General features: G+C 44.8%; 1 protein-coding gene across 2 annotated transcripts in view; it reads right to left on the reverse strand.

Moving 5' to 3' along the window:
- Window positions 1-606: 606 nt before the first annotated feature.
- The window catches only part of GLI3 (GLI family zinc finger 3), a 262,787-nt gene continuing 249,812 nt past the window's right edge, over window positions 607-13,581 (reverse strand). The window contains exons 12-14 of one of the 2 annotated variants that reach the window (XM_023226448.1): window positions 8,761-9,051; window positions 4,127-4,454; window positions 607-3,169 (exon numbers count right to left, since the gene is read on the reverse strand). In XM_023226448.1, coding sequence (XP_023082216.1) covers window positions 858-3,169; window positions 4,127-4,454; window positions 8,761-9,051 — 2,931 coding nt within the window. In that variant the 3' untranslated portion in view covers window positions 607-857. The remainder of the gene's footprint in view (window positions 3,170-4,126; window positions 4,455-8,760; window positions 9,052-13,581) is intronic. The other variant, XM_023226445.1, reaches the window with a different exon arrangement.

Below are 13,581 nucleotides of genomic sequence, written 5' to 3' on the forward strand. Positions count from 1 at the left end.
CAACTGCCAGTCCCTTCTCTTTAACTGCAGTGCTAAACAGCACTAAATGCTCATGAAGGTAGTGGGAGGAGAGGCAAATGTGATAAGAACCGACCATACAGACATAGCCTCCCCCAAAACACACTTACAGACATGAAGAGTTGAAAACCAAAACTGTGAGCGCCTATTTCATTTACAAGAGCCCCGCATTCCCATTTCTGTGTAACTGTGGAAAGTATGCCCTGAACTGAATTGGGGATGGGGAAAACATCAATATTCTGTCATCTATGCTACAGTGCACCCACAAAAGATTCTTAAACTCACTATCCATATTCTGATTCTTGTGCCCAGTGTGGGAATTAAAATAAAAAACATAAACCAAAACACAAAACAAAACACTGAGCACATGTAAAGGAGAATTTTAAAATCTGGAAGTGTAACCCCTTGGTCACAAGCACACCAACTCCTATTTCCTTTGAGCAACAGCAAAACATGTCAAATCCTTTAATTTGACTGCTCTTCTAAAAGAAAGAAGAATATGCACATCACACATTTACATAGGTTTACTAAAAAGGGGTGGGGCTTACAGTTTTGATTTTTTGTTTTTGTTTTTTTTTTTTTTTTTTAAAAAAGAGAGTGTTTTGAGTGTAACAATACTGATTCAAAACTGAAATGGAAGACAGTTTCTCCCTAGAATACTTTAGGGTTTTTCAGAGTCCTTTTCCATAAAAGGAATATATTTGAAACACATCTCAGTTAGGTACTGAGATGAGATTGTTAAAATACATACAGAACTAAAAAAACAGCCAAAACAAAGTCAGCTTAATCTCTTCAACTCCTATTGATTTACGTTGGTTGCAGTCCCTTTTTCCTAAAGCCTATTGCATAACTGCAAGGAATTTGCTTTCTTCCGCTAGGGAAGTCAGCAAAGAACTCATGTCCCCTATAGCCATGTTGGTGGTGCTCATGGACAGCGCTGGGAATGGGAGGGAGGCCCGAGGCGTGGTGAGGCGGGAGGAGCTATGGGAAAGGTTCTGAATGACGCTTGGGCTCAGGGCCCCTGACATCAGGCTGGAGTGGTCCCCATCGTCTATGATGGCATCGAAGTCAATCTGTACCCCTTCCAGGTCATGGCTGTCGAGGCTGTCCACTGTGCTTGTCACCTGATTAGCACCTGGGGAAAGTAACTCAGAGTTTTTGGCGCTGGTCCCCTGTAGCAGGCAGCTGGCATCGGAAATGGAGAATGAACCAGCTTTCGTGTCTTGCTGACTGAAGCCCACGGTTTGGTCATAGAACTGACCAGAGTAATTCTGCAGATTAGAGCACAGCGGATGCGGTGGCCCTTTCATCTCCATCTTGATACCATTCACCCTGCAGGTCTGACTTGTGTCACTGAGCTGTCCTGACTGCAGAGCAAGGCTATCCCTTGGCATAGCCTGGCGCCTGCTGCCCCCAAAGCTGGCACACGGCTGGTAGCCCCTGACGACTGCCAAGCTTGACGGCTGGCTGCTCATGCCGTGAGCCCCTGGCAGGCAGCTCTCTGGCCCTTGATAGATGTTGATGTGTGAGGTAGCACTAACCTGCCCAAGCATATGCTGACCGGGGCGTCCTGCCCCCGGGTGCTGCATGCTGTCGCCGAGGAGCTGGTGAGCCAGGTACCCCTGTCCCACCGGGTCCTGGGTCTGCATGCCATTCACCATGCTGCCAGCTGACTCATTTGGCGCTACCGGCAGGCCGAAATTCAGCTGGCCCCCGCTCCCTTGCATGGGGGTGCTCTTCAGCTTTGAGGCTTGAATCCCGGCACCACAGGCACCGTCGAGCGCACCAGGGGCCACTGGTTGCCTGTTGAGGCAGTTCCCATACTGCGGGGCCTTACAGGGCTGTTCATGGAAAGTGTTTCCACTGGCGCCATTTCCGGGGCTGTTGTGAAGCATCAAGTGCTCTGGGCCAGCGTAGGGGTTGCTGTTCTCCCCGAGGGTCTGATAGCCCCCAGCAGGCCCGCTCCTCAAGGGGTTCTGCGAGTGGACCACCATGCCGTTGCAGAACCCAAAGGCGCGAGTCTGCGGCACAGCGGGCCGCAGGCCACACTTGAGCTTGGAGGAGGACAGCTCGGCGCTTCCGGAGCTGACTTCGTTCCACTGGATGGGCAGGTCGGTTTTGCTGCCCTCGGGGCAGGGCTGCTCGAGGGCATGGAACTGCTGGCCAGCGTGGCTGTCTGGCAGCCCGGGCGCGTCAAAGTCACTGGGCCCGTGGGGCACTTTGCTCTCGTCCGGGAGGGTGCTCGCGAAGTGCTGCTCGTACCCTGCTTGGTTCTGGGAATTTAAATACTGCACCACGTCGTCCGGCAGGAAATCCTCATCGTTCAAGTCGGCATCGGCGTCCATGGTCAGGGACTCCAGGGTGACGTTCTCGGTGATGCTGGGAGGGCAGGGGGATGAGTGGAAGTTTCGGGACTGGCCGCCCTCGGGCCGCGTGTAATTCTGAAGCACGAGGCTGCGCTTCTCCGCGGACGGGGCCATCGCCTGGGGGTTGCAGCTGCTGAGGTTACTGAAGCGCGGCACACGGGGCAGGGCCAGGCCCTCGGAGCCCGTCCGCACGGGGTCGCTGGCCCTCCTCACGCCGTGGCCTGGCGCATCGTGCGGCTGCAGGTGGCGCCGCCCGTAGCCGTGGGCTCCCCCGTCACTGCACCTCCTCGGGGCATGGACTGGAGGCAGGGCCACGCCAGGCTCGAGGGCATCCCCGAGCAGCGCCAGGCGCGTCTTCAGGCTCATCCTCTCCATGTTGGGCAGGGGCGTGGGTGGCGGCCCTCCTGTGGCAGCCGCGTACTTGGCCTTGAGGCGGTACTGCTGGGCGGGCGTGAGGCTGAGCAGGCTGGGCAGGCCGTCGCTCTGGCTGGCCTCACTGGAGCGGCGCGAGGCGTCGGTGGAGATGGGGTCGTAGGAGTCAGCCACGCTCACGTTCTGCGGCCGGCCCTCAGCCTGCGACGCCTCGCTGGAGCGGCGGCTGGAGAAGCAGGGCGAGATCCCTGAGGAGCGGCGGCTACTCAGGTAGGCGGAGCTGATGGTGCTGGCGCTGCTGTCCCTCCTGTTGAGCATGTTCAGCATGGTGACGTCCACCCCAGAGAGGTCGCTTCTGCCCGGGAGAAGCGTCATGGGCCCACCCAAGCTGCAGGTGTTGTTGGACTGTGTGCCTGGAGACAGAGAAAGGGAGAGACCATGCGGAGAAATTCCCTTCCAGGATGACTTATACCAGGCATGAGCAACCCTTTTCTGTAAAGGGCCAGCTAGAAACTACTTTTGGTGTCCCAGGCCACATTGCCTGCCTCACAACTACTCCGCTCTGCAGTGTAGCCCCAACACAGCCACAGACAGCAGTGAGCAAGCAGGCGGGCGGGGTGCCCATGAAACTGTCTTTACCAAAACAGGGGTGGCTGGAGATGGCCGCAGCCTATAGTTTGCTGATGCCTGGCTTAAACAAAACAATAACAACTCCCTCAATTCAGTGAGGCCCCTCCCCAAGCACAGTGCAAGGACAAAAGGAATCTTGTGATGGGTACACAATGCTTGAGTTGCAGGCAAGTCCCCAGGCAAAGGTATTCCACGAGTTTCACATTCACGCTCAGGGTGTCCTGTTCATGACACATCCTATCAACAGGTAACACCCGTGTTGGTGCAGGGCAGAGCTTCACCCCTTAGGTGCTCTCAGAAGTGTAACCTCAGAAGTACAAACTGACCTGGGGACTGACAATGGGGAGGGATTTTTTACTTTCCTTGAACTGGGTAAATATAAATAAAAGTGGCTGCTAACCTCCTGGTTTTAAATTTTGAAAACCAGAGACAGAGTTCCAACCACAGATGCCTCTACTGCTGGCATTCCCTTACCCTAATCTAACAGTTATGATTTCACCATCAGAATATGAGTCATGCACAGTCACATTTTTTTTTTTTCTCAGTATTATACTGTTCCTAGCTGTTTTTAAAATATGGACCATCCAAAAAGGCAACTTGAATGGGCTCAACATTAACGGATGGTTACAGCATCATTTTAGGACTAATGGAGAAACTAGCAAACATAAAACTGAGGGTCTGCATTTAAAAGAACAGAAAAAAAATCCCTGAGCAGATGCATGGTCTGATGTAGAACTCACCATTTCCTATGAGAGGAGAGACCGCAGGGGCTTTAGGGGGTAGAATGGGGTTCAGTCGTGGAAACATTCCATTCACTTGTTTTAGCCTTTCTAGTTTTACGTGCTCCATCCATTTGGTCCCTGCTGGGTTTCTCCTGGCTTGCAAAGCAAGGGCTGTGGTTGCAGTGGAAATGGTCGAGTCCATGATTGGGGTTTCATCAATGGCACTGAGGTCTCCTATACTACCTCCATCGGTCAGAGGAAGCTCGAGCCCACTGTTGGAATAGTTGCTGATGGGGGACTGTTGGCTGCTGCATGAAGACTGACCACCAGGGCTTGGCTGAGATGTCTGTTGGGGTCAAGTGGAAAGGAAAGAAATGTCACCAGGGAGGGTCAAGGAAAGCGAGCCAATAATGAGAGCTCATGCATATCAAGATCTTCAAGATCATTGGTTGGTTGAATGGGAAGAAAAACTACGCTCTGGTGAATGGAGCTGGCCACTTTTGGCCAAAATGACGGATGGACCACCAGGCTGATGGGCACTGGGAGGCAACGGACAGCACAGAATGCTAGCTATAGTGTGATTGGCATGGTATCAGCCATGGAATCCTGCCCCAATCGCCAACTCTGCAAACACACTTCCTCGGTTCCAATCCCATCTCCACCACTTTATTCTTTGGGCATATTACTTAGTCACTCCAAACCTCAGTTTCCTTATCTATAAAACGGGGACCGTTTATTTCAGAGATTGTTGTCAGGAATTAAGTGTGAAGCCCAGAGAGCATACAAGTATAAAAAGACCTGGATAATAGCAATTGGCTCACAGGGTGTTAGCAATTATTATGATCCCAGGTGGTTTTAGTCTTTAGGTTCATTTTGCTCAGCTGGAACATAAATGTAAGATATGCGCCATCAGCACACATTACCTCCTCCAACAAGAGCCCCTCTAGGCTGTTCAGGGCTGGTTAGCCAAGCTCTTTGTAATCTCTCCTCCCTCCTTCCACATTTTCTTGCTTTTGTAGAACCTCAACCAAGGTGTCAGTAAAAGCAGTTGAGAGAGGTAAAACTTCAATCATATAATAAGCTCATGCTATATTCAGAAAGAAAGAAAGGCTGCAGATCACAGCCATCATGAGTCTGTAGAATGATTTCACCGTTCCCCTTAGTGTACTCCCTAACAGTTCACTAGGAGAATTAGGAAATGATTCCTTAACCCCAACCAAGTAGACTCTGTAAGACAATGCTGCAAATAATGGAATCTTAATCTAGTCCACCCGGTCCTCAATCAGGGAAAGTACTGCCTCCTCTCATTCCCAGGGCTCCTGGAAATACAGGGTAGAAAGCCTGGTGCCCCAATGTCTGGGGATTACTATATAAAATGGCCTACCATGCACAGGACAGTCACACAACACAGAACTGTTCGATCTGAAGTTGCAGCGGTGTCCTGGTTGATAAACAGTTGAATCCTTTTTGTACAGATAAGAAAAGTGATGTTCAGAGAAGTTTAGTGACTGCCCAAAGTCACAAAGTGAATGGTGCAACTAGCCTGGACTCTTAGGCCGGCTACTTCCATGCATCTGCAGCACCTTCACCAGTGTTACTATAAACACTGACAGCAGCCGAAAGGGAGAGTGCTTTATGGAGAGATAACTACACTCACTCGGTTACAGAGTACTGTAGTCTCAGGTGGAATGCACAGTGCCGCCAGGAAGAGCTCTTCCCTTTGGAACCCGATCACTTCTTCTGCTATCATGGTACATACACCCAAGCAAATGAACACTTTCCAAGTGAGTGCCGCATGGTACACTAACTTTGTCCCGGGCAACCAAGCAGAGCCAAATAAGATACACAAATTTGATCATGAGTATGTGAAGCCTTGCTTAATTTTTGGCCTCAGCAGAGTGCTGGAGTGCCAGACCACCTGCTCCTTCCTGAGGTACTTGTTTCCAGAGCTTTGGATGTCTTTTACTTCTGTACTGTGAAATCAGAGTGTGTGCAAACACGAACCTGTGCATTTGTGTGAACACACAGGCAGACATACTTCATATAAGGCACAAATGCACTCACAACTAGGAAATTGCTTCAATGAGCTTCCACATTTAAATAGAGATCACATTGCTAACAACAAATGAAGCCAGATCTTCCTCAAAGAAGGTGGTGCACGTCTGGTCTAAGGATGAATTTGCATTAATACAGTAAGGAGTCTTTCAGAACATCTGCTTGGTAGGCCCCAGTGTGATTTGTTATGGAAACCTAGACAGATAGAACAATGAATTTCACCAACTAACTCCACATTTTTCACATGCTGAATGTTCAAAACACATTGCTTCTGTATTTGAAAACATATCTGAGGAATGTTCACTACCAAAGATATCACAAAACCACAAAAACTAAAGAAAAATTAACACAAGTAAATGTCAAAAAAATGAAAACAAAACAAAAAGGACAGAGAAGCCAAAATTCCCTCACCTTATTACCCACTGTCCTTAGGAAGTGAGAACAAGACATTTAGGAGCATTAGACAGAAGAGATGTTGCATTAATAAGAAAAAAGAAGAAATAATTTAATTTATAGCATGATGATCAAATCAAAGACATGTTTTAAAGAAAACTAGAAATGTAAATTTCATGTTTATTAAGTACATGTCTATGAAGATACCTACTTTTAAATGCGTGTGAGCATATACACACGTAACATGTGCTATGGAAATGTGATTATTAACCTCACTGAGCCTCAGCTTCCTCAAAATATGGGCATAGTCTTGATCTCTATGGTTTCTTTTAGTCCTGTGGTTCTAAGTTGGTGCCAAAGTAATTGTGGGTCTTGTCATTACTTTTAATGGCAAAAGACCCACAATTACTTTGGCACCAACCTAATATGATTGAATTACTTTATAAAATATTTCACACACTGGGGCATCTCAATGTTGCTGAGCCAAATCGCTATAACTTTTATTTCTACCGATTTTCTTTTTTAAACAATGGGTATCTGAAGAGAAAATGATAATTTTCTTGAGCTAGGAATGCGCACTAAAAGTAGAAGAGATTCTGGGTTCTTGGAATATCCCAAGAACATAAATCATCAGTTTCATGACATAATCTAAGACTGCAAATTAACTTTCCTTGTTTTGTGAAACACTTGAGGGTAAACTGTCGAATGTTCTCTACAATTATTATACAGGTAGGCTTTATTTTAAGAATAGACATGTGCTCCCCTCCAAAAAAAAGTATATAAAACACAGCTTATGAACTGATTAAAATACAGTGATCAATCATAATGTATAAACATTTTAAGATACTTTTTTAAAGCAAAGTACACCTACGCATTGAGAAATCATGGTAAACCTGGATAGCCGATTTGTGTTATTTTTGGCCAGACTTAATGTCACTCTCTAAGACTCTTAAGAGTTCAAAGACAAACTCAGTTAAGTCATTAAAACACAGCCTCTCACCCTCCCAATGGTGAGACTGTACATTATTTCCTGCCCACACATACTGCTATACAGCAACATCACTCATGAATTCATAGGCTGCCCATCCGATAGGCTGCTCTAATTTTAAGAAAATGCTGACTTTAAGTATAAATCTGTTGGCCTGATCGTTTCCATGCATCTGGGAGTCTGAGCATGAAACTTCTCTCTGGTACACTTCCTTCACAGATTAGAGTGACAGCCCAGAACCCAATATATTTGCACAATTAAATCCATTCTATGCATGGCCAAATGGGCTGAATCTTCTCTACTATCTACTCTTTTAATTTTTCTTGTTGTCTTTGGAATTTTTAGGTATTTTATAAAGTCACATTCATGAAGCGAAGTCACGAACTGAGGTTTGAAAGAAGCTGAAAGAGTAGCAGAGCCCACATGTCATATTAGTCTCCAAACAGAAAGAGTTGCCTACTGAATCTTTCAGATCCTTCTCTTGTGCTCTGCCTCGCTGGTTCAGGCCCAAGAGCAAAAGTGGTCTCCAGTTTACCCAGTCCCTAGACTGGTACTGGAGTGGTTTCCTCAAAAAACAAAAACAAAAAAACAAACAAAAAATCTCACCCCTGCTACACCATTCCCCTCCCACCGCTGTGCTCCTCCTCTGCCGCCTTCTCCTCAGCTCTTCCCTCTGCAGTGCTGAACTCCCATCCCATGGCCTCCTCTGCCCCGACTGACTGGCAGTCTGTCCCTCTCTTGAATCCTCCTTACACAGACTTGTGTGTAAGCCCCCATCACACTGCATGGTATTTGTTTTTCAGCCTGTCTATCCCACTGGACTGTAAACCCCTGAAGAATATGGGCCATGGCTTATTTACCTTGGGGTCACCAGGGCAAAGAAGAAAGAAAGCATGTTTACAGGAAGAGTCAGTGAATGATTTTCGACATTACAGACACGCTGGAGAGAGAGACAGTCGTGTCTTTCTTCCTTCCATGGCACAGTGGTATGGTTCTGGGAGTAATTTTAAAAATCAGTTAGGAAACCTAGAAACTCTTTTTCTGAGCTGATCAACTTCAAGTAAGCAATCCAGGTCACTGCCCTCATCGCCTCCTCAGATCAGAGACGGCCTGACACAGTGAGGACCGGGAAGTCCTGTCCCTCTATGCGCCCTACCTGGCTCTTTTAAATGACCCTGGGCCTGCTGTGAAGTCAGAAGGCGAGTGAATGACATACCATGGGCTTCTCCGCCTTGACGGTTTTCACCTGGAGGCATTCTTCCCGCTTTGAGGTAGTGTTGCTGAGGTCCTGCTGCTCACCGAGGGCTCCCTGAGTGGGCCGGCCGGGCGACCTGGACTGTGAATGGCTGCCGGAATCTCTCGGGGGTGGGGGCCGAGGATGGATGTCCCCACGTTGCTTTTTGGTGACATGAGCCTCTGGGCCATGCACTGTCTTCACGTGTTTCCGGAGGGAGCTTGGGTCTGTGTAACGCTTAGTGCAGCCTGGGATTTTACACACATATGGTTTCTGCCAAATGCCACAAGAATGAGGTAAGAGACTGTTATGAAGGAGATTATGCCCCAGCCCAAAAGTCCTTTATGGTTGCTCATTACATTTTTAATCCTTTCAAAACATTTTCACAAGGCTTCGAGGTGTTCAGATACCTCTAGGAACTAAGTCTAATAAGGCCGTTAGAACACTGTTCCATGTCCATAGAATCTAGCTTTAATACATTATGGCTTGAGAGAGAGGCTCAGGGAGAACTAAGAATGTGTAAATTGCCTTGATGTTCTTGGAAGCATTTATACTGTGAGTGAGAAAGTACCACGGTGCCATAATAGGCACTCAATAGATATCTGATGATGATGACGATGACAAGGAAGATGGCTTAAAAGATACTCCCATCATCTAATCAGGAGAAGACTGTACACCTTTCAGAAGAGATTGTGTGACAAAATTGTTTATGGATGCCCTGGTTCTAAGATCGAATATCACTCTGGTCTTTTTGAAAATGTGCTATTTATGCATAGGCATAATTGTGAAACTGCCGATGGCATCTCCCATGTTAGATGACGCTAAAATGTGCTCCTTTGGGTAGCATTAAAGTGTGGGGATGTTCAGGGCTCAAAATAGCCAGACCCTTTCTGCTCTTCAAAATTGGAAAGCCCTGTTACAGACTGTCCGTGAATTCTCATCATAAACTACAGAGGGCTGACGGATGTTCTGGGGACCAGGATTTCTGGTCTGTTTTCTTCTCCTGAGTGAATTTATAACTAAGGTCTATAAATTATTTCATGCTAATCTCATTTTCTATGTGGGTCAGTGATCAAGCCTAAGGATACAGTCATAAAACATTATGCGGATGCTTATATAAGCGGATTATTTTCTCAAATCACAGAACTGCTGGCCTTTGGCTCATGACCAACATCGGATTTGTGAGTTTGCTCACTTGACTTATAATATACGCAAGGATGCTTTCATGAATATATATTTATATCTATGTATAGCAGAGGATGAGCTTTTACGTAAGCAATCGTCATGAAAAGCAGGATTACTATAATGTACCTATTATATTTAAAACGATGCTGTGTCTTGTAGAATGTATGTCTAAAAGATGCTTTTTCACTAAAAGCCCAAGAACAGACTGAGTGCTACCTAAAATGCTGAAATGTCCTAATGCAGTGAAGCAAAGATCCTGAAACTGAGAGGTTTCACCTCCAAACCTGAGATTCCTTTGGGCAGAATTGATTCCCATTAACTATGAATTACATCTATTCAGGAGCTTGTGTGATTTGCAGCATATATATAATAAGATGAGCACATCAAATTCTATGCATTAGGGACAAAAGACTGGCTCTGACAATTAGTGCCATTACCTTACAGTGTTCTGACACGGGCCCTGTGCTTGTTCACAGCATTCCTGTGACAGGTTGTTCCATTAGCAGGCAGACTGGGATATGTGGGGCAGAGGTGTGGAGACCAGAAGGAGAGAGGGAGCACAAAGCCTGCATGTTTGGAGAGCTACTCTTCCTATAAATATATGGATGTACATTATGGGTTAGCTTAGAACCAAGGACGCAGCCAATGTGTAATGAGATACAAATGTGTCAGCTCCTGCACTTCCAGAAACAACAGCCCATACAGGTGCATCTGTGCCCATGTGCCCTTGTGTGTGAACATACACATTATCTACCCACAAATTCACAAGAAAATAGGTTCAGGAAATGTATACCTCACAACAACATAACATAAACAAAATATCCTTTCACACAGCTTTTGCCCACAAATTTTGTTGTGATCAGTGACTAAAATAAAATATAATTAAAGGCTAAGATAAATGTTCTCAGACTTACTGAGGTGCAAGATTCTGCAAGCACAAAGTTGCATACAACAAGATTTAATCATAAGGAATACAAAATCTGATAGGAAAAAATAAGAAGATGAGATGATCTATATAATATAAAGTGTGAATGCTTGTAAGGATATAGACAGAGGAGGGATCATTTTTCAGCTGGGATAATCATGGAAGGCATCAGTTATTAAGATTGTATATCTGGGCTTAATGCCTAGCTCATGGGGTTATTGGTAAGTGTTAAATTAGATCATGTACATGAAGTGCTTACCAGGATGCATGGAACATAGTAAGCACTCAATACACAGAGCTTTTATTAGGAGTCATTTTACTTGGAATGCCAAAAAGAAGTGTCCTCAGCAGAGGTCCAGTGGCAGAACCACTTTATGCACCTAAGCATGGCAGTCCACAGCACCAGCTTCTGGAATGTTTCATTCATGATCATGATAGTGAGAGGTCAGGACTAGAGGGGGCGAGCTTGGGCCCTGTGAGAACAGACACTTACACAAGCTTAGGGAGTCTCAAGTTTCCTTACAGGAAAGCAGGAGCCATTGCAGCTTTCTAGAAAGGGAGGTTCAACCGAATCAGAGCTCAGGAAACTTGTTTAGTAGTATCTTTGAGGGAAATATGAGCTGTGTGATCTGGAGTAAGAAGTCCTGTCAGAGCTATGGTCGGTCTAGCAGCCCTAAATGAGCAGGACAGCCAGAGGGACAGAGAAGTGCCAGAAATTACTCCCTTCCTGTTCCAGTCCATTATTTTCTTGCCACACTTAGAACAGCAAAGGGCTTGACACATAATTAGCTATCAGTATTTGTTTAGTGAATAAATGAAGTTGCAAATAAGAGAGGAAATAAATGAAAGCAAATCACTTGATTTATCTAGGATTGTGAGATTGCACAAATCTGGATTTCCTGGACAAACTTAACTTTGATGTGTCTGAAAATCTCCATCATTCATACACAGGGCCAAAGTCTTGCATATAGAATAGAGAAATATAATTTGTTTGTAAATATGTATGTGGGTAGAATTTTAATTATGTATTTATGATCAAGGTTAATAATTTAAGTAAATTGCTCAAGCGTGGTCAATGACATTACGGCCCAATATATCTTTTATTTTTTAATCTCATAACAAACACTTAACTCTCACACAACATTGCACTTTTTGCCTTGGAGAAGAACACAAGCTCAAGTACACCACAATTAAAGCAAATGAACAGGTACAAATATTTTAGGTCCATAAAAAGACAAAAAGGCTTGGTAATTATCTTTACATGTGTGCATTCCGATCCTAACATACTCACTGTCCAAATTTCTCTACAATAATAGGAAAGAACATTGGCCTAACATCTACAGGAACGAATGCCCACTAAATGTCTAGTCAAAATTAAACTCAAATCTATGAAATATATGAGATACATTCTAAGTTAAGTCAAAATCCCTCAAAATTTTAAATTGAAATATAATTCACATGCCATAAAAATAATCTCTTTAAATTGCACAATTCAGTGGCATTTAGTACATTCTAGACATTGTATAATCATCACCATTACCTAATTCCAGAATATCTTCACCACCCCAACAAAAAAAACCTTATACCCATTGGCAGTCATTGCTATTCCCTCTCCTCTCTGCTTTTGGCAACCACTAATCTACTTTCTATCTCTATGTTTCTGTCTATTCTAGACTCCCTAAAATTTTGTACAAACTAGTATAATAGATTATATTCCAGCTACTGCATACTGTAAAAGCATTTTTACATTAAAAAATGGAGATGTGGCATCTTTAAAATGTCTTCAAACAGTTAGAAAATAATGAGATTCCAAATAACTCCAGTTTCCATGATCTTTTCACACAAAAACTTGGTATATATGAACTTACATGTGAGAGTTTGTGAGTGAATGTGCTTTTTACAGTGTGGTTAATCCCTTTAGGGACATTTTTGCTCTGTCAGTTTCAGCTGAAGAAAACATGGTGAGAACCATCTTGACCACCTGAAAGCCAAATGGCCACTGAGCAGAATGGCTCACTTTGTTTCTATCAAGATTCTTTCTGCCCAGCTCTCCGTCTGAAAGATCATGAATGGGTTTGACCTGTGCTGGTGAGATCAAATGACAGCCACTCCAAGGTCTCATGTGTGCACAATGTTCCTTCTCTAACACATTTCAAGCAAACTGATGAAACACTGTGGTGCTGAACTATGTCTCATGTTAACAAATTCTAGTTAGCTATCCTATTTCTACTCAGAATGCGAGGAGTCCTTTTGTTAATCTCGCGATATATTCAAGAGAAGGTTTCATAGACAAGCCGGAATTTGAGCTAGATCTCCAAGGCCAAGTTGGAGGTCTGTAGGGAGACGCGCACTAAAACATAAGCAATGAATTTGGAGTAATTTTCATTCTTATGCCTCTCTACAATTTAGCAGAGATAACTACCTAAAATAACAGTAACACAACAGGAACCACCCGGAAGCTTTACTCAATATGTTTTTTTAAATAACTGCCTAGAAAGTATTCTGGGTTTCTGAGACCATTTTCCAAGATCCTTTGGAATTTAGAGTGTCTGAAAATTGCATTTAGCCAATGGTTGCTCCGTAAAGATCTCTTTTGATATAATACCATTTGAAGATATCACTTGGAGGAAGCAAATAAAAGTGGATGACTTAGCAGGAAGCTGTCAGCTGTCAACATGCTACTTCTTAATATA

The sequence above is a fragment of the Piliocolobus tephrosceles genome, chromosome 8 (genome assembly GCF_002776525.5).
Source record: "Piliocolobus tephrosceles isolate RC106 chromosome 8, ASM277652v3, whole genome shotgun sequence".
NCBI classification, from domain to species: domain Eukaryota; kingdom Metazoa; phylum Chordata; class Mammalia; order Primates; family Cercopithecidae; genus Piliocolobus; species Piliocolobus tephrosceles.